The 24,663-nt window shown below is 41.3% G+C and overlaps 2 protein-coding genes across 4 annotated transcripts; one reads left to right on the top strand and one right to left on the bottom strand.

Moving 5' to 3' along the window:
- Window positions 1-13: 13 nt before the first annotated feature.
- On the bottom strand, window positions 14-6,564 carry LOC110489299 (palmitoyl-protein thioesterase 1). The gene is made up of 10 exons (XM_021562008.3): window positions 5,335-6,564; window positions 4,565-4,686; window positions 3,631-3,740; window positions 3,093-3,220; window positions 2,744-2,814; window positions 2,533-2,635; window positions 2,153-2,243; window positions 1,897-1,995; window positions 1,712-1,783; window positions 14-418 (listed from the first exon to the last, which is right to left on the bottom strand). The coding sequence occupies exons 1-10, from the start codon at window positions 5,406-5,408 to the stop codon at window positions 296-298; spliced, it is 993 nt and encodes a 330-aa protein (XP_021417683.2). The 5' UTR covers window positions 5,409-6,564; the 3' UTR covers window positions 14-295.
- On the top strand, window positions 4,487-19,445 carry LOC110489279 (sialin). 3 transcript variants are annotated; one of them, XM_036971721.2, is made up of 12 exons: window positions 4,487-4,743; window positions 6,564-6,744; window positions 7,204-7,394; window positions 7,809-8,023; window positions 8,518-8,751; window positions 8,965-9,139; window positions 11,834-11,952; window positions 16,008-16,169; window positions 16,597-16,729; window positions 17,257-17,404; window positions 17,638-17,728; window positions 18,111-19,445. In XM_036971721.2, the coding sequence occupies exons 3-12, from the start codon at window positions 7,292-7,294 to the stop codon at window positions 18,276-18,278; spliced, it is 1,548 nt and encodes a 515-aa protein (XP_036827616.1). In that variant the 5' UTR covers window positions 4,487-4,743; window positions 6,564-6,744; window positions 7,204-7,291; the 3' UTR covers window positions 18,279-19,445. The 3 variants fall into 3 exon arrangements, with proteins under 3 accessions (XP_036827616.1, XP_021417643.1, XP_090084283.1); XM_021561968.3 differs by having other exon boundaries at window positions 4,503-4,743; window positions 7,207-7,394; XM_090228157.1 differs by lacking the exon at window positions 7,204-7,394 and having other exon boundaries at window positions 4,634-4,741.
- The last annotated feature ends 5,218 nt before the right edge of the window (window positions 19,446-24,663 follow it).

Raw genomic sequence — 24,663 nt, 5'->3', positions numbered from 1 at the left:
CACGCACTACCCGTTAAGTTTTATGTACATTTTTATTCCAAAATAGCGCTAAACAAAAAATTATCAAATGTAAACTTTAATACACGTCCCCCAGTTAGACCACCATGCATCTCTGGGAACCAATTAAGACTAACTTAATTTTCTGTGGTAGTACATGAACTGGGTAAAATCAGGGTTTTAAAAATCAAATTGTGCATTAGATTCATCAGCAGGATGGTATTGATATGATAGGAATGATCAGTGCAATAGTTGTGCGCATGCCAACTTGAGTGTCAGCGTAGGTAGCTAAGTGTATTTAGCGCAGGTAAGGCACTAGTTTGGCATTGAACCACTCCCTGGTGAACTGGAGGTGATCTCCTTCTGTACCCAGAAAATCCAGCTTTCCAGCTGCATCCATCGCTGCCAGTCCCAGACGATCCTGAAAATAAATTCCACGTATCAATATCACATTACAATATGAGTCGAATACATTAAAATAATCTACATGACAAAGTATGTGGACACCTGCTTGTCATACATCTCATTCCAAAGTTATGGGCATTAATATGGAGTTGGTCCCCACTTCTGGGAAGGCTTTCTGCTAGATGTTGGAACATTGCTGAAGGGGACTCCATTCGGTCACAAGAGCATTAGTGAGGTTGGGCGATTAGGCCAGGTCCGCAGTCTGCGTTCCAATTCATCCCAAAGGTGTTTGATGGGGTTGAGGTCAGGGCTCTGTGCAGGCCAGTCAAGTTCTTCCACACCAATCTCAACAAACCATTTCTGTATGGACCTTGCTTTCTGCATGTGGGTACTGTCATGCAGAAACAGGAGGGGTTCTTCCCCAAACTGTTGCCACAAAGTTGGAAGCACAGAATCGTCTAGAATGTCATTGCATGCTGTAGCATTACGATTTACATTCACTGGAACTAAGGGGCCTAGCCCGAACCATGAAAAACAGCCCCAGACCAATATTCCTCCTCCACCAAACTTTACAGTTGGCACTATGCATTTGGGCAGGTAGTTTTCTCCTGGCATCTGCCAAACCCAGATTTGTCCATCGGAGTGCCAGATGGTGAAGCATGATTCATCACTCCAGAGAATGCGTTTCCCCTGCTCCAGATTTCAATGGCGGCGCGCTTTACACCACTCCAGCCGACGCTTGGCATTGCGCATGGTGATCTTAGGCTTGTGTGAGGCTGCTCAGCCATGGAAACCCATTTCATGAAGCTCTCGACAAACAGTTATTGTGCTGATGTTGCTTCCAGGGGCAGTTTGGAATTCTGTAGCGAGTGTTGCAACCGAGGACAGACGATTGTTACACGGTACGTGCTTCAGCACTTGGCGGTCCTGTTCTGTGAACTTGTGTGGCCTACCACTTCGCGGCTGAACTGTTGTTGCTCCTAGACGTTTCCACTTCACAATAACAGCACTTACAGTTGACCGGGGCAGCTCTAGCAGGGCAGAAATTTGACGCCCTGACTTGGTAGATAGGTGACATCCTATGACTGCCACGTTGAAAGTAACTGAGCTCTTTAGGAAGGCCATTCTACTGCCTGTGTTTGTCTATGGAGATTGCATGGCGGTGTGCTTGATTTTTTTTTTTGTCAGCAACGGTTGTGACTGAAATAGCCGAAACCATTCATTTGAAGGGCTGTCCACATACTTTTGTATATACTGTATAGTGTACATGTCTGTGTTTGAAGATGACTAAACATGATGGGGGTTTTACCTCTTTATAGAGAACACTCTCCTGAAGCGTTTCGGTCTCTTTTGCCTGACCCGTTTTCAGAAAACCAAACCACTATAACAAATAGATTGCATACAAAATACATATTGCCTATTAGCATCAGTAATTACAGTGTAGGAGGAGGACAGTACAGCAAGAGAGGTTGTCACAATGTGTCCAGTATTTACCTCAGTGTCAGCTGGATCCACAACACTGTCCTGCAAGAACTTGACCATCACAAACTTGTCCAGCAGCTGGAGGTTCTTCTTGTAAGTCTCGTTTACCACCTATGGGGTGAAAGGCCGCAGATGAATTGAATGGAATTGAAATAAAGCGATGGAGAGTTCTCAGGAGAATATTGAATATAAACAGCACTGTATGGAGCAATCAAATAACGTCTGATTCTGAAAATATATACTAACACCATACTAGAGCCATACTAACCCGCTCCTGGTTGATATCAGCCAGGAAGAGGCTGTGTTTTTTGTACAGGTCGTCGTTCAGTGGGTCGTGCCAGTACTGTGCCTGCACCAAGCTGATAAAGACAAGGGTTCCAAATGACTCACTGGATAACAACCACACAATACACAAAGCCCTTTCTCGTCGTACCTCGTCTCAAAACGTACAGTAACTATGTCATAACATACTGTTAATCTGGATATTGCTGATTTGTCTCAAACATAAGAATTGCACTCTGAAAGAGTTGAAATATAGTCTACACTCGCTGTTTTTGAGTTGTAAATAAATTCTACACTCACTGTTTTTGAGTTGTAAATAAATTCTACACTCACTGTTTTTCAGTTGTAAATAAATTCTACACTCACTGTTTTTGAACAATATCAGTATAGGCTCCTGAGTTGAGTTTCTTGCGAATCCAGTCACAGATATGGGAGCTCTCTCCAGGGCATTTAGGGAGACCATACACCCCTGTGAATGTGGAGAATGGGATCATTTCAAAACTGTCAGGAAGTGGATGAAAGACAATGAAAAGAGACAAGGCAAGGGATTATGTCACTGTTGCCATGGTGCCGTTACCTTGTTGTTGTCCCCCAACAGAGATCAGGGTTTTCATTGGAGGAGATGGACAGCGCTGCGCCACTGCCCTCCTGGAGGGGAGGGGAAGGGGGGGGGGGTGAAAAGGCGAAAAACTGAGAATTACAGCTTCTTGTCTCGTGTATAGAGTACTTTTACCAGGGATGGGCAACTCTGCAGGCTTTTGTTCCACCTCAGCTCTAAGACACCTGATTTAACTACATGGGTTGAATAAGTGTGCAAGTGTTGGGCTGGAATCGGCACATACTGCAGCTCTAATTCATGTAAAAAATAAACGTTCAAAAAGCATCCTGAGAGGCTTTGTGAGTACGGACCCAGAGACACTACTTACAGAAACTGTCCTCCCTGGGAGAAGCCCATGGCATTGTAGCCATCCTTCAGTTTGGGATCCTGGGCCAGCTGGCTGCACACCATGGACACCTGCTCATTGACATCCATGAAGAAACCATTCTCTGTGTCCTGAGGGAGTGTTGACAAACAGAAACACCACATCTCAAAAAATAGGTCAAGGGTGAGTGATTTTAGCTTGCAAGGGCTGGCAAGGGCTCCAGCCACACAGTAGGGAAAGGGGATACCTTGTCAGTTGCACAATTGAATGCATTCAACTGAAATGTGTCTTCTGGATTTAATCTCTGAATCAGAGACATCAAATCTGCAGAAGGGCAGATTTTTTCACCTTGATGGCTCGGGGATTCAAACCAGAAACCCAACACTCTTAACCACTAAACTACTTGCAGTAATACACCCAATTCTACTTATGAAATTCAATCAAAGCTTTCATTAGTAGAATCAGGCTTGGCTGGAGCAAAGGCAAAGCATTCACACCGGTCACCACAGGGTATGGCTGTCCAACACAGATTGGAAAGTACCTGAATGACAGTCTTGCCAATCATTAGTGACAGGACGTCAATTCCAGGGATGGTTTCCTCGACCATCTTCTTTATGGAGCCCATGCTGAGAGGGTTGCAACAGCTGTCTCCTATGTACACACCGAAACAAGAACCCAGAGTCTCTATATGAAGAGTTTCATTCCAAAATGCTATATATCCATTTTCAGAAATGTTGGTAAGTTTGCTTTTGTTGTTTCAAGAAATTATGAAAGAGATTGGTGTGTTTTTTCACTATCTAATCATTGCACGGTGTTGTTCAATGACAGACAAATTGTGTTTTTTTGCTAAATGTTTCATATCCACCTCACTCTCAGAAAAATAAGTAGTACTAGGATTTACACAGTAAAATGTAACAAATAACTAAAAACAAATTGATAAAGAACTGATACATTTGTGACATATTTAAAAAAATATATTTAGGTGTTATTCAATACAGTAATATGAGCCTGTATGTAAAAACATTTACATTTGACATTTGAGTCATTTAGCAGATGCTTTTATCCAGAGCGACTTACAGTAAGTGCATTCATCTTAAGATAGCTAGGTGAGACAACCACATATCACAGTCAAATTACAGGATACGAACAGTCCATTCCAGCTAAACAACACATATAAAGCATTTTGCAAAAAATAAATACAAATAAAAATTAAATTAGGAATCCAAAAATCTGACAACTCAAAAGCAATCATTTCTGATGAAAAAACTGAATGTGAAAAATTGATTGATATAGAGTTTTGGGTGTAAAAACAACTATTCATATACACTAACTGTCATATCATGACTTATCTAAGGGACACATGCAAATATAGGAAGTGGCCATCAGTTCCTTGTTTTGCTACTCTGCCAAGCTTAGAAACACCACTGCTGTATGTGAAACATGATGTTGTTGCATTATGCATCTCAAGTGCTTACCCATTCCGTGCCACAGAACCAATGGGAGGGTGGCATTGTCGGATCCATGTACTGGGTTTAGGGCAAGTAACAGTAGTGGACCAGCCCCGAGGAGTAAGCTAAGAAGTGTGGTCATCTTGAACCTTGAAATCAATGTAACGAAGAGGACCAGGAAGTTAGTGAACTAACGATAAAACAGTGTGAGTGTGATGTTATTTGCTGGACATGTGTTCAAATATGTTATTTCAACAGCCTGGCCCTGCCACTTTGTTATTTAAACTGAGTGATGGGGCTGGGGAAATGTATCTTCTCTCAGATGCATAGAGGTAGCAATGAATGCAAGGACTGACAGATTATGCCTTTAAAGCTGCGATTCTCGTTTGGTAGGGGTTTTCCATGTTGTCAAATCATGAAATATGGCTGTGTGAGCTTCACAAGAACAAAACAAAGCCAGAATGAACAACAATTACCCATTTTCCCAAAAGGTCTGACTGAGTCTATGACATCTTTGCATATCATGTGTAACTATGGGGCTGCAGGTAGCCTCTGTTGTTCTGCCCCTGAACAAGGCAGTTAACCCACTGTTCCTAGGCCGTCATTGTAAATAAGAATTTGCCAAGTTATATATTTTTTAAACTAGCTACCTTACTTTCCTTTCATAACAAACTAGCTAGCTAGGTTAGTTTGCTACATTAGACACCAGCATAACTTGACAGTTGGCCTTATCTACATTTCTGGCTGGTCGTGTTTCACAGATAAAAACGGAAACTACACAATAAACTGCTACTTACTGTTCAGGAATCACCACCACTGAGCGCAATAACTTGTCACATTGCAACCAGGAAGGAACTTGGGAAATAACCATCGATTTCTAACTCATACGGAGCAGCTTGTTGCGCAATGTGTAAACTAGCTGCGTGTATCTTGTGCTGTAGACTTAAGTGCAAATTCATATATACAGTCATTGGTGCAAATTCATAATCGCGTCACCGAAGAAAATTACGTTTTTGGTCATGTGACTAGCGGTTTCTCCGAATCGTAAACACGCATAGAGATTTTGCACATAGATTTTTGAGTCTATCCATGTGTAATGGTAATTTCATGGTGAATTAAAAAGTAGAGCAGTCGTTGATCACAAAATAATTTTGGTTTAGTTACAAATTGCAACATGGAGAAGCCTCCGGTACAGAAGCAGAGATATTGTCTAACATGCCTCTTGGAGACAGGCCCTTTATATTCTAATCCGACAGTACCAAATGTTCTCTAAACATCATCCCGAGAGGCTTGTACGACGTCAAAACAAAAGACAGTGACTTTGCCAGCTGCTACAGAATCATACAGTGTGCATAATGTCATCAATACAATAAGAATCAATGTGTCCTCAGTCCTTGTACTTTCAGGAGCTCTGGTGTCAATCACTATCAAACGATATGAGAAGAATCCATAACATTCAGTCACAAATCTATTGACCATCAATTTATGAACAAATGTGTCACAAATAGAACATTGGTAATCATCATGATGAATTGCCTCTTTGAGGACTCTAGTTTTCTGAATATTACAGAAAAGGAAAAACATAAATATGCTAAGCATTGTGTTAATCACTCCAAACTGAATAAAAACTTTATTCACCTTAAATTTCACCTTCACCATGTCAAGAGGTATTACATTACCTCATTCTATTCCACCCCCCTCATCAGCTGACCTGCTTAACATACATTCTCTGTTCCTCCAATGGTAACCTGGGAAAGTTTTGTTTGTCTGCACATACACTAGGTTCACATCTGCTTTTGGTCAGTCTGCACAAGTCACAGTTAGAGTGGAGGAGAGGCCAAGTCTACTACTTTATTTCATTTAGTGGAAAGACCTATCATCTGAGATCAGATGTATTGCGTACTACTTGTCCAGCACTAAAAGAAGTAGCTATGAAAAATCATTGAAATCATGCGTCTGTGACTGACTTTACGTAGGCCATTACTCACAGTCTGGTATTTGTTTCCCGTCTTGTTTTTTTGTGCAGGGTTAACGTGGGATAATCCACACCACCAGCTAGCGTAAAACTATTTGGAGCATCATCATCCCCATCATCATCATCAGAAGAAGAAGAATGTATATATGATGCTCTCCAGTCCGACGATCTAGGTCTAGAACCTCAATAACCGCAAGTGAATAACTATCTGGTCCATCCAATCCAATTTGTGGTAATTGTTCAAACCGTTTTCTCTATCTAAACATTCCTCGATATAAAGAGCAAAGCATAATGTTATATACATGTCTATGTCGGGTCTCTTTGACTTGTCAGGTGTTTTGTCATTGTTGCACAATCTCCTACGGATTTCTTTAAAGTCAGTAAATTGTTGTCGTCTGGCTATTGTAGCTAAGGAACTAAATACTTTTTGTCTTGGCATGCTCGGCCAATTACATTGAACACCGTGAGGACCAGTGACCCGCCTAGTCATGGTCATTCTCATATCCAAATCAAATCAAATTTGATTGCTCACATACACATATTTAACAGATGTTATTGCGGGTGTAGCGAAATGCTTGTCCAGCCTGTATCTGTAGTCTTAACCCGTCTGTGTGTTTGTGTGTGTGCGCACGTGCATGAGGCTGAATGTCTAGCAGTTGCTCATGCTGACTCTTGCCGTTTCTCTATCTAGCAGATTTTCTTAGGACACTATGGTTAGGTGACCTCAGATCACCCTCACTTCATTCCCCTCTCTGGCCGTCACCTGACTGGTGGTTGCAATGGCTTTGCAAAATGGATACTCCATCGACTCCTCCCCACTGGACGAGAGTGGAGATACTACACCCCTACTTAAAAAAGAAGTGGTGGATGTTGATGATTCAGGTGTCTTAACTTGTTTTGGTTGCTCTTTTGCGTGGTCAGCACTCATCAGCATGAATGTGCTAGTCGTGCTTCGTTCTTTTACTTCATTATGTAATGCTAACCTTCTGATTGTTGAATGAAGTCATATCAAGTGTTTTGTCAGTATGGGGCATTGATGTCAGTGGGGGACTAAGTGAACATTTGACCTACGTGGAAGTTCGGATTCGCCCCTATGATTTTGCTTATTACATCATAACTAACAGTGTGCTAGTGAAAAATGTAATTTAAGTGTCATGTACTCCTCGTTAGCTAGAGTAGATTTACTGCTAGCACTGTCTAAATAGTCATCTTTAAGTGTCATCTTCAGTCATCTTTAAGTGTTTTCAGACAGACTGTGAGGTGTGATTGGGCACATGTTGTTGTCGTGTCTAACAGTACCTCCACAATGTTGCTCTGCACGCTGCAATCTGGCCATCATGATGTTCTTTGGATTCTCCGTCGTCTACGGTCTCCGTGTCAATCTAAGTGTTGCCATGGTCGCCATGGTCAATGGGACCAAAATCCAACCATCTCTCAACAGCTCAGGTGGCCATGAGTGCCCAGTTTCCTCCCACGGCAATGGCAGCCAAATCCCAGACCAACCAGATGGGGTAAGTACCAGCTATTCCAAAGTATCAACTAGACCTATAGTAGTATACTCTACATGCATATTATATCATATATTATAAACTGGGTGGTTCGAGACCTGAATGTTGATTGGCTGACAGCCGTGGTATATCAGACCGTATACCAATGGTATGGCAAAACATTTATTGACTTATCTGGTTACGTTGGTAACCAGTTTATAATAGCAATAAGGCACCTCGGAGGTTTGTGATATATGGCCAATATACCACAGCTAAAGGCTGTGTCCAGGCACTCCTCGTTGTGTTGTGCATAAGAACAGCCCATAGCCGTAGTATATTGGCCATATACCACCCCCCCCCCCCTCAGGCCTTATTGCTTAATTATAGCACATATATTACAGTACATAAATAGGCTTCACACAAACAAGATCCATGCATACTGGACATACTGCACATGCGAAGACACTCACAAACTCATACTAAACACTAATGCTAATTTATGTCTCTCTCTCTCTCAGATACCTCTGTATTTGTGGGATTCTCTGACTCAGGGCCTGCTGCTGGGGGCGTTCTTCTTTGGCTACCTGGTGACGCAGATCCCCGGGGGTTACCTGGCCGGACACTTTGGGGGGAGTATCTTCCTGGGGGGAGGGGTGCTGGGCACCGCAGCCCTCACCCTCCTCACCCCCCTGGCAGCGCAGCTAGGACCCTACTGGCTGTTTGGCTTACGGGCACTGGAGGGCTTTGGGGAGGTAAGAGGCTTTATGTGTTCAGAGTAGGGGTCAATCTCATTCTGTCATCAGAAATGAACTGGATTAGCATTTGATTGTATAAACAACCCTATTTATCGTATACATAATGACATATGGTCATTATTTTCCGTAAAACACCAAGGTATATTGTTAATTTCAGTGCCATGGTTTATTTAAACCGGTGTGTATCACTCTGTGTTTGTATGTCTTCAGGGGGTGACGTTCCCGGCCATGATGGCCATGTGGGCTCGCTGGGCTCCCCCTCTAGAGAGGTCTCGGCTCATGACCCTTTCGGGGTCAGGTGCCAACTTTGGGGCCTTTGTAGCCCTGCCCCTCACTGGCTTCATCTGTCACAGTCTGGGCTGGCCAGCTGTCTTCTACATGTTTGGTGAGAGTTGGATAGCAATTACACCCCTCAAACCTATACATGTATTACACCCCTCAAACCTATACATTCATTACACCCCTCAAACCTATACATTCATTACACCCCTCAAACCTATACATTCATTACACCCCTCAAACATAATACATTCATTACACCCCTCAAACCTATACATTCATTACACCCCTCAAACATAATACATTCATTACACCCCTCAAACATAATACATTCATTACACCCCTCAAACATATACATTCATTACACCCCTCAAACATAATACATTCATTACACCCCTCAAACATAATACATTCATTACACCCCTCAAACCTATACATTCATTACACCCCTCAAACCTATACATTCATTACACCCCTCAAACATATACATTCATTACACCCCTCAAACATAATACATTCATTACACCCCTCAAACATAATACATTCATTACACCCCTCAAACCTATACATTCATTACACCCCTCAAACATATACATTCATTACACCCCTCAAACATAATACATTCATTACACCCCTCAAACATAATACATTCATTACACCCCTCAAACATAATACATTCATTACACCCCTCAAACCTATACATTCATTACACCCCTCAAACCTATACATTCATTACACCCCTCAAACCTATACATTCATTACACCCCTCAAACATAATACATTAATTACACCCCTCAAACCTATACATTCATTACACCCCTCAAACATAATACATTCATTACACCCCTCAAACCTATACATTCATTACACCCCTCAAACATAATACATTCATTACACCCCTCAAACCTATACATTCATTACACCCCTCAAACCTATACATTCATTACACCCCTCAAACCTATACATTCATTACACCCCTCAAACCTATACATTCATTACACCCCTCAAACATAATACATTCATTACACCCCTCAAACCTATACATTCATTACACCCCTCAAACCTATACATTCATTACACCCCTCAAACATAATACATTCATTACACCCCTCAAACATAATACATTCATTACACCCCTCAAACCTATACATTCATTACACCCCTCAAACATATACATTCATTACACACCTCAAACATAATACATTTATTACACCCCTCAAACCTATACATTCATTACACCCCTCAAACATAATGCATTAATTACACCCCTCAAACCTATACATTCATTACACACCTCAAACATATACATTCATTACACCCCTCAAACATATACATTCATTACACACCTCAAACATAATACATTTATTACACCCCTCAAACCTATACATTCATTACACCCCTCAAACATAATGCATTCATTACACCCCTCAAACCTATACATTCATTACACCCCTCAAACCTATACATTCATTACACCCCTCAAACCTATACATTCATTACACCCCTCAAACCTATACATTCATTACACACCTCAAACCTATACATTCATTACACACCTCAAACCTATACATTCATTACACCCCTCAAACCTATACATTCATTACACCCCTCAAACCTATACATTCATTACACCCCTCAAACATATACATTCATTACACCCCTCAAACCTATACATTCATTACACCCCTCAAACCTATACATTCATTACACCCCTCAAACATATACATTCATTACACCCCTCAAACATATACATTCATTACACACCTCAAACCTATACATTCATTACACCCCTCAAACATATACATTCATTACACACCTCAAACCTATACATTCATTACACCCCTCAAACCTATACATTCATTACACCCCTCAAACCTATACATTCATTACACCCCTCAAACATATACATTCATTACACCCCTCAAACCTATACATTCATTACACCCCTCAAACCTATACATTCATTACACACCTCAAACCTATACATTCATTACACCCCTCAAACATATACATTCATTACACACCTCAAACCTATACATTTATTACACCCCTCAAACATAATGCATTCACTACACCCCTCAAACCTATACATTCATTACACCCCTCAAACCTATACATTCATTACACCCCTCAAACCTATACATTCATTACACCCCTCAAACCTATACATTCATTACACCCCTCAAACATAATGCATTCATTACACACCTCAAACATATACATTCATTACACACCTCAAACCTATACATTCATTACACCCCTCAAACCTATACATTCATTACACCCCTCAAACATAAACATTCATTACACCCCTCAAACCTATACATTCATTACACCCCTCAAACCTATACATTCATTACACCCCTCAAACCTATACATTCATTACACCCCTCAAACATAATGCATTCATTACACACCTCAAACATATACATTCATTACACACCTCAAACCTATACATTCATTACACCCCTCAAACCTATACATTCATTACACCCCTCAAACATATACATTCATTACACCCCTCAAACATATACATTCCCCCTACACACACCATATCTGCATGTCTCTGCATACCCACATTTTCAGCTCTTATTTTGTTCTCCTGTGAAGTTTTCACACACATAATACCTTCCATTTTTTTTTAATCATTCACAATTCTTCCGTGAACACTCTCTTGTTCAGCACAAACACTGTACCTGCACAACCTTTTGCTTTGTGAAGATGTCAACAGAATCAGGCTTTTCTCTCACTCTGTCCCTCTGTCTCTCTCTCTCTCTGTCCCTCTTTCTCTCATCACCAGGGGGTGCTGGTTGCATTTGGGCAGTGTTCTGGTTCATTCTGGTGTCGGACCAGCCTGGCACTCATCCACGAATCAGCACAAGAGAAAAAGATTACATCATCAACTCCATAGGAAAAGGGGTAACAACAGTCTATCTGTGGTGTCCTTTACGGCCCTTTGTCATACATTTTGTAAATCGGTTCACAGTCAATCCACTTCCTCTCAACTCATTTCAATTTAATTCAAGGGGCTTTATTGGCATGGGAAACGTATGTTAACATTGCCAAAGCAAGTGAGGTAGATAATATACAAAAGTGAAATAAACTATAAAAATGAACAGTAAACATTACACTCACAGAAGTTCCAAAAGAATAAAGACATTACAAATGTTGTATTATGTACTGTATATATACAGTGTTGTAATGATGTGCAATTGGTTAAAGTACAAAAGGGAAAATAAATAAACAGAAATATGGGTTGTATTTACATTGGTGTTTGTTCTTCGCTAATTGCCCTTTGCTTGTGGCAACAGGTCACAAATCTTGCTGCTGTGATGGCACACTGTGATATTTCACCCAGTAGATATGGGAGTTTATCAAAATCGGGTTTGATTTCGAATTCTTTGTGGATCTGTGTAATCTGAGGGAAACATGTGTCTCTAATATGGTCATACATTTGGCAAGAAGTTAGGAAGTGCAGCTCAGTTTCCACCTCATTTTGTGGGCAGTGTGCACATAGCGTGTCTTCTCTTGAGAGCCAGGTCTGCCTACGGCGGCCTTTCTCAATAGCAAGGCTATGCTAACTGAGTCTGTACATAGTCAAAGTTTACCTTAAGTTTGGGTCAGTCAGGCCTCCTGGGTGGCGCAGTGGTTAAGGGCGCTGTACTGCAGTGCCAGCTGTGCCACCAGAGACTCTGGGTTCACGCACAGGCACAATTGGCCTAGCGTCGTCCGGGTTAGGGAGGGCTTGGCCGGTAGGGATATCCTTGTGTCATCGTGCACCAGCGACTCCTGTGGCGGGCCAGGCGCAGTGCCAGGTGCATGGTGTTTCCTCTGACACATTGGTGCGGCTGGATTCCGGGTTGGATGCGCGCTGTGTTAAGAAGCAGTGGGGCTTGGTTTGGTTGTCTATCGAAGGACGCATGACTTTCAACCTTCATCTCTTCCGAGCCCGTACAGGAGTTGTAGCGATGAGACAAGATAGTAGCTACTAACAATTGGATACAATGAAATTGGGGAGAAAAAAGGGGTAAAATTCAACAAACAAAAAAGTTTGGGACAGTCACAGTGGTCAGGTATTCTGCCACTGTGTATCAAATGTATTTTACATCAGCTGATATCTCAAAGTGCTGTACCCAGCCTAAAACCCCAAACAGCAAGCAATGCAGGTGTAGAAGCACGGTGGCTAGGAAAAACTCCCTAGAAAGGCCAACACCTAGGAAGAAACCTAGAGAGGAACCAGGCTATGAGGGGTGGCCAGTCCAGAACAGAACATGGCCAAGATGTTCAAATTTTCATGGTCAAATAATAATTATCACAGTAGTTGTCAAGGGTGCAGCAAGTCAGCACCTCAAGAGTAAAGGTCAGTTGGCTTTTCATAGCCGATCATTAAGAGTATCTCTACCGCTCCTGCTGTCTCTAGAGAGGTAGCACGTCCAGTGAACAGGTCAGGGTTCCATAGCCGCAGGCAGAACAGTTGAAACTGGAGCAGCATCACGGCCAGATGGACTGGGGACAGCAAAGAGTCATCATGCCAGGTTGTCCTGAGGCATGGTCCAAGGGCTCAGGTCCTCAGAGAGAAAGAGAGAAAGAGAGAATTCTCTGTTTGGGCCAAATAGCATTCTAGTTTGCTCTGTTTTTTTGTTAATTCTTTCAAACGTGTCAAGTAATTAGCTTTTTGTTTTCTCATGATTTGGTTGAGTCTAATTGTGTTGATGTCCTGGGGCTCTGTGGGGTCTGTTTGTGTTTGTGAACAGAGCCTCAGGACCAGCTTGCTTAGGGGACTCTTCTCCAGGTTCATCTCTCTGTAGGTGATGGCTTTGTTATGGAAGTTTTGGGAATCGCTTCCTTTTAGGTGGTTGTATAATTTAACGTCTCTTTTCTGGATTTTGATCATTAGTGGGTATCGGCCTAATTCCGCTCTGCATGCATTATTTGATGTTTTATGTTGTACACTGAGGATATTTTTTGCAGAATTCTGCATGCATAGTCTCAATTTGGTGTTTGTCCCATTTTGTGAATTCTTGGTTGGTGAGCGGACCTCAGACCTCACAACCATAAAGGGCAATGGGTTCTATAACTGATTAAAGTATTTGTAGCCAGCTCCTAATTGGTATAGAAATTTGATGTTCCTTTTGATGGCATAGAATGCCCTTCTTGCCTTGTCTCTCAGATTGTTCACAGCTTTGTGGAAGTTACCTGTGGCGTTGATGTTTAGGACAAGGAATGTCTAGTTTTTTGTGTACTCTATGGCAATGGTGTCTAGATGGAATTTGTATTTGTGGTCCTGGTGACTGGACCTTTTTTGGAACACCATTATTTTGGTCTTACTGAGAATTACTGTCATGGCCCAGGTCTGGCAGAATCTGTGCAGAATATCTAGGTGCTGCTGTAGGCCCTCCTTGGTTGGTGACAGAAGCACTAGATCATCAGCAAACAGTAGACATTTGACTTCAGATTCTAGTAGGGTGAGGCCGAGTGCTGCAGACTGTTCAAGTGCCCTCGCCAATTCGTTGATATATATGTTGAAGAGGGTGGGGCTTAAGCTGCATCCCTGTCTCACCCCACGGCCCTGTGGGAAGAAATGTGTGTGATTTTTGCCTATTTGAACCGCACACTTGTTGTTTGTGGATATGGATTTTATTATCTCATATGTTTTTCCCCCAACACCACTTTCCATCAATTTGTATAGCAGACTCTCATGCCAAATTGAGTCGAAGGCTTTTTTGAAATCAACAAAGCATGAGAAGACTTTGCCTTTGTTTCGGTTTATTTGTTTGTCAATTATGGTGTGGAGGGTGTATACATGGTCTGTCATACGATAATTTGGCAAAAAGCCAATTTGACATTTGCTCAGTACGTTTTCACTGAGGAACTGTACGAGTCTTCTGTTAATGATAAAGCAGAGCATTTTCCCAAGGTTGCTGTTGACGCATATCCCACAGGAGTTATTGGGGTCAAATTTGTCTCCACTTTTGTGGATTGGGGTGATAAGTCCTTGGTTCCAAATATTGGGGAAGATGCCAGAGCTAAGGATGATGTTAAAGAGTTTTAGTATAGCCAATTGGATTTTGTTGTCTGTATATTTGATCATTTCATTGAGGATACCATCAACACCACAGGCTTTTTGGGTTGGAGGGTTTTTATTTTATCCTGTAGTTCATTCAAGGTAATTGGAGAATCCAGTGTGTTCTGGTCTTTAATAGTTGATTCTAAGATTTGTATTTGATCATGTATATGTTTTTACTGTTTGTTCTTTGTTATAGAGCCAAAAGGGATGGATTCTTCAATTACATTGAGCTGATTTCTGACGTGCTGTTCCTTCTTTATCCGTAGTGTATTTCTGTATTGTTTTAATGATTCACCATAGTGAAGGCGTAGACTCAGGTTTTCTGGGTCTTTATGTTTTTGGTTGAACAGGTTTCTCAATTTCTTTCTTAGGTTTTTGCATTCTTCATCAAACCTTTTGTCATTGTTGTTAATTTTCTTCGGTTTTCTGCTTGAAATTTTTAGATTTGATAGGGAAGCTGAGAGGCCAAATATACTGTTAAGATTTTCTACTGCCAGGTTTACACCTTCACTATTACAGTGGAACGTTTTGTCCAGGAAGTTGTCTAAAAGGGATTGAACTTGTTGTTGCCTAATTGATTTTTGATAGGTTTTCACGCTACATTCCTTACATCTATAACATTTCTTATTATTACTCAGTTCCTTTAGCTTTGATGCCTCATGATTGAGGGGGATATACTGTAGGTAGCACACAGGAGGATCTTTTTCTCTGTTAAGATCATTTCCTTTTGAATTTCTAGCCAAATGTAAAATGTTCCTGTTTTGACTAATTTAATGGAGTGAGTTAGGTCTGCTCTATCCCAAATTAGCATACCCCCTCTCTCTATCTTTCTCTCTTCGCTCTCTCTCTCTCTCTCTCTCTCTCTCTCTCTCGCTCTCTCTCTCTCTCTCTCTGGCTCCTAACCCAGGGTGGTGCTCATGGCTGGTCAGTGCCTTTGTTGCCCATGATGCTCTCTGTTCCCCTGTGGGCCATCATAGTGTCTCAGATGTGTGCCAACTGGGGTAACTGCATTCTGCTCACATCACTACCCACCTACATGGACACGGTGCTTCACTTTGACCTCCGACAGGTGAGACCCAAAGAAATCATATATTAAGTCATACATCATTGATATATATGGACATATGATTTCTATGGATGACTCCTTAAGAGGAGAGCGAGAGAGTGAGATGCTCAATTCCAGACTGCTGTAAAGGCCAGATAGGTATAATAAATATGGTAAGAGCTCCACCTGGTGGTATTAGGCTCTGTAGGCAGGTGGTAGGACTAGAGAATGACTAAGATATCACAGTGTACAGGGATAGAACAGGAGTCTCGAGACTTGAATCTTGAACCTTGGCCTATACCGTTCTGCTGTAGCATTGCTGTAATAAAACATTGGTGAAAGTGTTTCCATGTTATCGGGATATTTTATTCCTGCAATGCAGTTGCAATCCTTTCTGTTGTTGTTTTTTTGTCGGTTAATATTGTCCATTTCTTTCTGACTGTCTATATAGAATGCCTTTCTCTCAGCTCTGCCTTATCTGGGTGGCTGGGCCTTCTCAGTGATATCAGGTGTAGTAGCAGACAGCCTCCTGGAGAAGGAGCTGTTGAGTGTCACAGCGGTCCGCAAGATCTTCACTATCACAGGCAAGGAGGGGACTTTTATTTTGAAAGGAACCGGTCTCGGTTACTTATGGACTTTACCAGATGTTTGATTGATTGACTGGTTAAACATGCAACAGTTCTTTCGGGATTCTTTGGAGGCTATTTCATGCAGCGGATATTTTAGTCTGTAGTAATATGTTTTGTAACAAAATATGAACTAATAGAGTATTACATTTGAGTTATTTAGAAGACGCTCTTATCCAGACCGACTTACAGTTAGAGTATCACGTAAACTGTGTACATGTTAATTGTGTGGATGGCCATACCTATGTGTTTCTGTTAAATGCAGCGTTTGTACATTGACCATGTATATTGACGTCACAGGAGGCTGCTGAGGGGAGAACAGCTCATAATAATGGCCAGAACCGAACAAATGGAATGGCATCAAACACCTGGAAACCATGTAGTATTTGAGCTCGTTCTACTAATTGCCATGAGCCCGTTCTCCCCATTTAAGGAGACATTAACCTCCTGTGATTGATGCATATTGTTGACCCCTCCTCCCCCAGGTCTGCTGCTGCCTGCAGCGTTCCTGGTTGCTGTGGGCTACTCCGGCTGCAGTGGTGTGTTGGCAGTGACCTTCCTCACCCTCTCTTCAACTGCAGGAGGCACCAGTGCAGCCGGGGTCTTCATCAATCAGATAGACATTGCTCCACGGTGGGTGTTTAATCGATTTGAGAGGTCGTCACTTCACTTCTCTCCCTACTCACCCGTCTTTTCTGGCAAATTTTGGACCTTTACTGAACTTTCTCTCTCTTCCGCTCATTCTATCACACTCTACGTCACTGAAGACTGAAGAAGTCACTCACATACTCACTGCTTTTTCACGGCTTTTGGATGTTTGGATGATTGATTTTGAACCTCTATTTTTCTCTCTCTCTCTTCCTCAGGTATGCGGGGGTACTTTTAGGAATCACCAACACTTTCGGGACTATCCCAGGTGTGGTCGCTCCAATCATCACAGGTTACCTCACCAAAGATGTAAGCTTTCTGGTGACATTTCCTTCATAATCAAATGCATTCATTCTGTACTACTTTTAGAAATAATTAAATATTTGTAATATATCTACTTAAATACTGTAAAAAAGTATTAGACCATGGCTGTGTTGACACATGGCAGCACAATTCTGATAGTTAAAAAAAAAAAAATGTATTTTGACCAAACAGATCAGCTCTGGAAAAGAGCTGATGTGAAAAGCGCTGATGTGATTGGTTAGTGGAAGAAACATCAGAATTGGGCTGCTTGACGCGAGGAGTATGCAATTGACATCTTCCCGATGGCTCATTTCTAAAAGTTACTGCACTCTTGAAGACTGTTATACATACGACTATGACCCATGTCCCCCCCTCCCTCCTGGAACAGCAATCCCTGGCGGGATGGAGGAGTGTGTTCTGTCTGTCGGCCGGGATCAGCGCCGTAGGAGCTTTCATCTTCACCTTGTTTGGGTCCGGGGAGGTCCAGAAATGGGCCCTGGTAGAGGTGGATCAGGAGCAGGCAGAAACAAAGAGAGACAGGTTCATCCCTACATGACAGACAAGACCTCAAGCAGGGTTCCCCAACTGATGGCCCACGGTGGTTTTATTTTGCCCCCCATGTTTTCTGAGGAAAAAAATTATAAAACAATATTATTCTTCATTTTTTACATTTTCATTGTTGGACATAAAAACACCAGGAAATCAGCTCCGCGTCATTTAAATTTGGGAATTCTGTTCCCAAGTATTTCTGCACATAATAGAGAGGCAAGTGATCATATACTAATGTAAGCTTCGTTGGAAATTATTATGTTTAAGTCTGTTTGGGCTTCTTGCGGTCAATTTGCAGTCGACCAATGATTTAAAATGATGTTCCGGCCCCCTGACTATCCGCTCAATAAAATAAAATGTCCCTACGCTGAATCTAGTTGATGATCCCTGTAAGATATACACTGACCTCAGGTTCACTCACCATCAGGTGGTTTTAAAAAGGATGGGCCAGTGCATTCTCTTAGTACACTGTGTTGGGAATGGGACCCTTTATCAAATGCGGTATTCATGAGAGGATAAGATACTTTTTTAAATGGCCTCTTTATTTTCCAAATGCCTTTCTTTAGTATTGTTTACAACTATCTGTTTCTGACCATGTTTTGTATTTACAGTTGAAGTCGGAAGTTTACATACACATTAGCCAAATACATTTAAACTCAGTTTTTCACAATTCCTGACATTTAATCCTAGTAAAAATTCCCTGTCTTGGGTCAGTTATGATCACCACTTTATTTTAAGAATGTGAAATGTCAGAATAATAGTAGAGAGAATGATTTATTTCAGATTAAATTTTTTTCAAAGTTGACATACACTCAATTAGTATTTGGTAGCATTGCCTTTAAATTGTTTAACTTGGTTCAAATGTTTCAAGTAGCCTTCCACTGTCACGTTCTGACCTTAGTTCTTTTATTGTCTTTGTTGTAGTATGGTTAGGGCGTGAGTTGGGTGGGTTGTCTATGTTCGTTTTTCTATGATTTGGAATTGCTGTGTTCGCCTTGTATGGTTCTCAATCAGAGGCAGCTGTCAATCGTTGTCCCTGATTGAGAATCATACTTAGGGAGCCTGGTTTCACTTTTGAGTAGTGGGTGTTTATTTTCCGTGTTAGTGCCACATGGGACTGTTTCGTTTTCATTTTGTGTAGTGTTCAGTTGTTCCATTAAAAATATGACGAACACTTTTTTGGTCCTCTTCTTCACCTCATTCCAACGATCCACAAGCTTCTCACAATAAGTTGGGTGAATTTTGACCCATTCCTCCTGACAAATCCAGTGAAACTGAGTCAGGTTTGTAGGCCTCCTTTTTCAGTTCTGCCCACAAATTCTCCATAGGGTTGAGGTCAGGGCTTTGTGATGGCCACTCCAATACCTTGACTTTGTTGTCCTTAAGCCATTTTGCCACATCTTTCGAAGTATGCTTGGGGTCATTGTCTATTTGGAAGACCCATTTGCGACCCAGCTTTAACTTCCTGACTGATGTCTTGAGATGTTGCTTCAATATATCCACATAATTTTCCTACCTCATGATGCCATCTATTTTGTGAAGTGCACCAGTCCCTCCTGCAGCAAAGCATCCCCACAACAAGCATCCCCACAACATGACAACAAGTACCATCTTTGTCCCCATGTGCAGTTGCAAACCGCAGTCTGGCTTTCTATATGGTGGTTTTGGAGCAGTGGCTTCTTCCTTGCTGAGCGGCCTTTATGTTATGTCGATATAGGACTTGTTTTACTGTGGCTGTAGATACTTTTGTACCTGTTTCCTCCAACATCTTCGCAAGGTATTTTGATGTTGTTCTGGGATTGATTTGCACTTTTCGCACCAAAGTACGTGCATCTCTAAGAGACAGAACGTGTCTCCTGTCTGAGCGGTATGACGGCTGCGTGGTCCCATGGGGTTTATACTTGCGTACTATTGTTTGTACAGATGAACGTGGTACCTTCAGGCGTTTGGAAATTGCTCCCAAGGATGAACTAGACTGGTGGAGGTCTACAATTGTTTTCTGAGGTCTTGGCTGATTTCTTTTAATTTTCCCATGATGTCAATCAGAGGCACTGCGTTTGAAGGTAGGCCTTGAAATACATCCACAGGTACACCTCCAATTGACTCAAATTATGTGAATTCGCCTATCATAAGTGTCTAAAGCCATGATATAATTTTCTGGAATTTTCCAAGCTGTTTAAAGGCACAGTCAACTTAGTGTATGTAAACTTCTGACCCGCTGGAATTGTGATACAGTGAATTATAAGTGAAACAATCTGTCTGTAAACAATTGTTGGAAACATTACTTGTGTCATGCACAAAGTATATGTCCTAACCGACTTGCCAATACTATAGTTAAGAAGAAATTTGTGGAGTGGTTGAAAAACAAGTTTTAATGACTACAACCTAAGTGTATGTAAACTTCCAACTCCAATTTGAGTTTGACTTAATTTTTATCTTTACAGGGACAGTGCACATTAATCAACGTTTCAGTTAAAGTGTCAGTTTTAGCCAGCCGACACATTTTTTTATTGCAGTCCCTGGGCATGTTATGAAAAACAATTCCAATAACAATACAGACAATCAATTAGCAGTGAGCACATGCAGAGCAACATCGAACAAGCAGCATGCAGACAGAGCAACAGCACAAAAAGCAACACAACAAAATCCATAAAATCAACTAAGTGTTTCCATACCTCACAAGAAACAGACAACAGATAACATGGAAAGTGTTAATACACAGCTGGGGGTTGTTTTCACAAGTTTGATTGGCCTTTAGCCATGTCCTTCATGTTTTTTGTAAAGGAGTGATAAGTGGTTTCAATTGTGTGTGTCTGATGGCAGTGTGCTCCAGACATGGGAAGCTCTCACAGAGAAAGCAGATTGACTAAATGTGCATTACCTTAAGGGAACTATATAGTCACCTCTCATGGCAGACCTTGTGGATCTGTGGCAGAGGGTTTGGGTTTTCTGTTTGACGAGAGTACTAAGTGGCCATTTAGAGTTTTGAATACAATACATGCGTCGGTGTATTGTACAAGATTATCCCAACTCTGGAGCTCATGCTTTCTGAGAATGTAACAGTGATGATGGCTATTGGGCCTGTTTGTTGACAGACTGAATGGGATTTAATGTTGTACAGCAAGCTTGGGCCCAGCTAGTCTAGCAGTATCTTAAGTGGGGGAGGATTAATGATGGTACTAACCGGAAGTGGTATAAATCCTCTACGGGATCAGTGTCCCTATACTGGGACGGTTATGCTAACGTACGCTAATGTGAATAGCATGACGTTTTAAGTAAGAGCAAACTTTCCAGAAAGCAGAAAGCTTAAAGTCTTGTTAATCTAGCTGCACTGTCCAATTTACAGTAGCTATTACAGTGAAAAAAGACCATGCTATTGTTTGAGGAGAGTGCACAACAACAAAAAACCTTTATCATGGCCACTGGTTTGATACATTCACCTCTGAAGGTAAATAATGTACTTCCATTCAGTAATCTTGCTCTGATTTGTCATCCTGAGGGTCCCAGACATAAAATGTAGCACTGTTTCGTTTGATCAAATCCATTTTTATATTCAAAATGTGGTAACTGGGTTCTACAGTTTGAACCCCTGCTTTCTCTGGCTCCACACCCACCCCGTCCGGCCATCTAGATGTGTGAAGGTTAGTGTATAAGCTAATGATCCATCATTTATGACATTCCTGGGAGTGTGTAAACTTAAATTTTGTATTACCATATCATTGTTGTATGTTCTCTATAGTTATGTACTTTAAAATGTATCAATTGACCAATTCGGCACATTTGGGCAGACCTGATACAAAATATTGTCCAGTATTGCAATGCTTCACTGGATCAATCTGAAACTTTGCACAAACACTGCTGCCGTCTAGTGGCCAAAATCTAAACTGTGCCTAAACTGCAATATTATATTATGGTCTTTCTCTTGCATTTCAAAGTATATGGAACAAAACAAAAAAATTGAAAATGCATGTTTTTTTGTTTATATTATCTTATACCAGATCTAATGTGTTATATTCTCCTACATTAATTTCACTTTTCCACAAACTTCAAAGTGTTTCCTTTGAAATGGTATCAAGCGTATGCATATCCTTGCTTCAGGTCCTGAGCTACAGGAAGTTAGATTTGGGTATGTCATTTAAGGCATACAATTGAAGAAAAAAAAGGGTCCGATCCTTAAGAGGAAATACACAGGCAACTCTTAATAAACTAGATTCATTTTTCATTGATCACTTTTAAGTGCTCTTATACTTATATCTACCACATTTGATAAAATACCTGTGCTCTTCCCAGGTTTCATAGCCTATAATTAGAAATGTTCTAGTCTGTTGGCTATGTAACAATTACTGCCCCAAACCATTTGTTCCTTGAATATCTTGAATTGAATGATAGACAGATTGACTTCCAGAACTTGAACAATTGAAATGAACAAACCATCAAATGTAACTTATTTTACCCCCACTATGACATGCACTGTGCCCTCAAGAACATTACTGCACAAAAAAAATGTGGACACCCAAATTGTGAATTTGGGAAATGTACATTAATGTAAGAATGTTTTGTTGGGAAATGTACATTCATGCAATAACATTGTTATATTCTCTGTAAGTGTTATGTAAAAATAAATCAATGTGAATATTCATAACAGAAAAAAATCTGCGAAATAGAAATAGCACACCATTTTGATTTCACTGATTTATTTCTGTTATGAATATTCACATTGATTTGTTAAGTTGTCTACTGGTTTAACTTTAAATAATGTACCAAAATGTTCGCATAGTCAATTTTTGTGTTGTCATTTTTGTACTTTTGAAGAATTATATTTATGGCAACTTTATTCTAAATGCATGATTACATTTTTATTCACATTTATATTGCGTCAAACTTGGACTTTTATTTTGAAGTTTAAGCTCATAACCTGATTCCATTTAATGTCCAACCCGGATGTTTTCAAGTTTTCAAGTTGTCTGGTAAGACAAGGGGCGGCGGATTATGTATTTTTGTAAATAACAGCTGGTGCACAATATCTAAGGATGTCTCGAGCTATTGCTCGCCTGAGGTAGAGTATCTCATGATAAACAGTAGACCACACTACCTGCCTAGAGTTTTCATCTGTATTTTTCATAGCTGTTTACATACCACCACAGTCAGAGGCTGGCACTAAGACAGCATTGAATGAGCTGTATTCCGCCATAATCAAACAAGAAAACGACGGAGCTCCTAGTAGCCGGGGACTTTAATGCAGGAAAACTTAAATACATTTTACCAAATTTCTATCAGCATGTTAAATGTGCAACCAGAGGGGAAAAAAACTCTGGACCACCTTTACTCCAAACACAGAGACGCTTACAAAGCTCTCCCTCGCCCTCCATTTGGCAAATCTGAACATAATTCTATCCTCCTGATTCCTGCTTACACGCAAAAATGAAAGCAGGAAGCACCAGTGACTCTGTCAACAAAAAAAAGTGCTCAGATGAAGCAGATGCTGAGCTACAGGACTGTTTTGCGAGCACAGACTGGAATATGTTCCAGGATTCCTCCAATGGTATTGAGGAGTACACCACATCAGTCATTGGGCTCATCAATAAGTGCATCGATGACATCGTCCCCACAGTGACCGTATGTACATAACCCAACCAGAAGCCATGGATTACAGGCAACATCCGCACTGAGCTAAAGGCTAGAGCCGCCGCTTTCAAGGTGCGGGACTCTAACCCGGAAGATTATAAGAAATCCTGCTATGCCCTCCGACGAACCATCAAACAGTCAAAGCGTAGCACTAAAATCGACTCGTACTACACCGGTGTAGCCCTGTATTGATGCTTTGCCAGTCTGTGCTAGCAAAACAGGGGTGTCACAGGGGTTTGCAAACCATTACAGACTATAAAGGGAAGCACAGCCGAGAGCTGCCCAGTGACACGAGCCTACCAGACGAGCTGAACTACTTCTATGCTTGTTTTGAGGCAAATAACATTGAAACATGTATGAGAATACCAGCTGTTCTGAAAGATTTTGTGATCAAGCCGATGTGAGTAAACAGGTCAACATTCACAAGGCCCTAGGGCCAGACAGATTACCAGGACGTGTACTGCAAGCATGCGCTGACCAACTGGCAAGTGTCTTCACTGACATTTTCAACCTCTCCCTGTCCGAGTCTGTAATACCAGCATGTTTTAAGCAGACCACCGTAGTGCCTGTGCCCAAGAACAATAAGGTAAACTCCCTAAACAACTACCGATCTGTAGCACTCACGTCTGTAGCCATGAAGTGCTTTGAAAGGCTGGTCATGACTCACATCAACACCATTATCCCAGAAACCCTAGACCCACTCCAATTTGCATACCGCCCCAACAGATCCACAGATGATAATAATTTGCAAATAAATTCATAAACAA

Source organism: Oncorhynchus mykiss, chromosome 30 (genome assembly GCF_057628025.1).
Source record: "Oncorhynchus mykiss isolate SJ-2025 chromosome 30, ASM5762802v1, whole genome shotgun sequence".
Classification (NCBI taxonomy): domain Eukaryota; kingdom Metazoa; phylum Chordata; class Actinopteri; order Salmoniformes; family Salmonidae; genus Oncorhynchus; species Oncorhynchus mykiss.
This window is presented reverse-complemented; position numbering and strand designations above follow the sequence as displayed.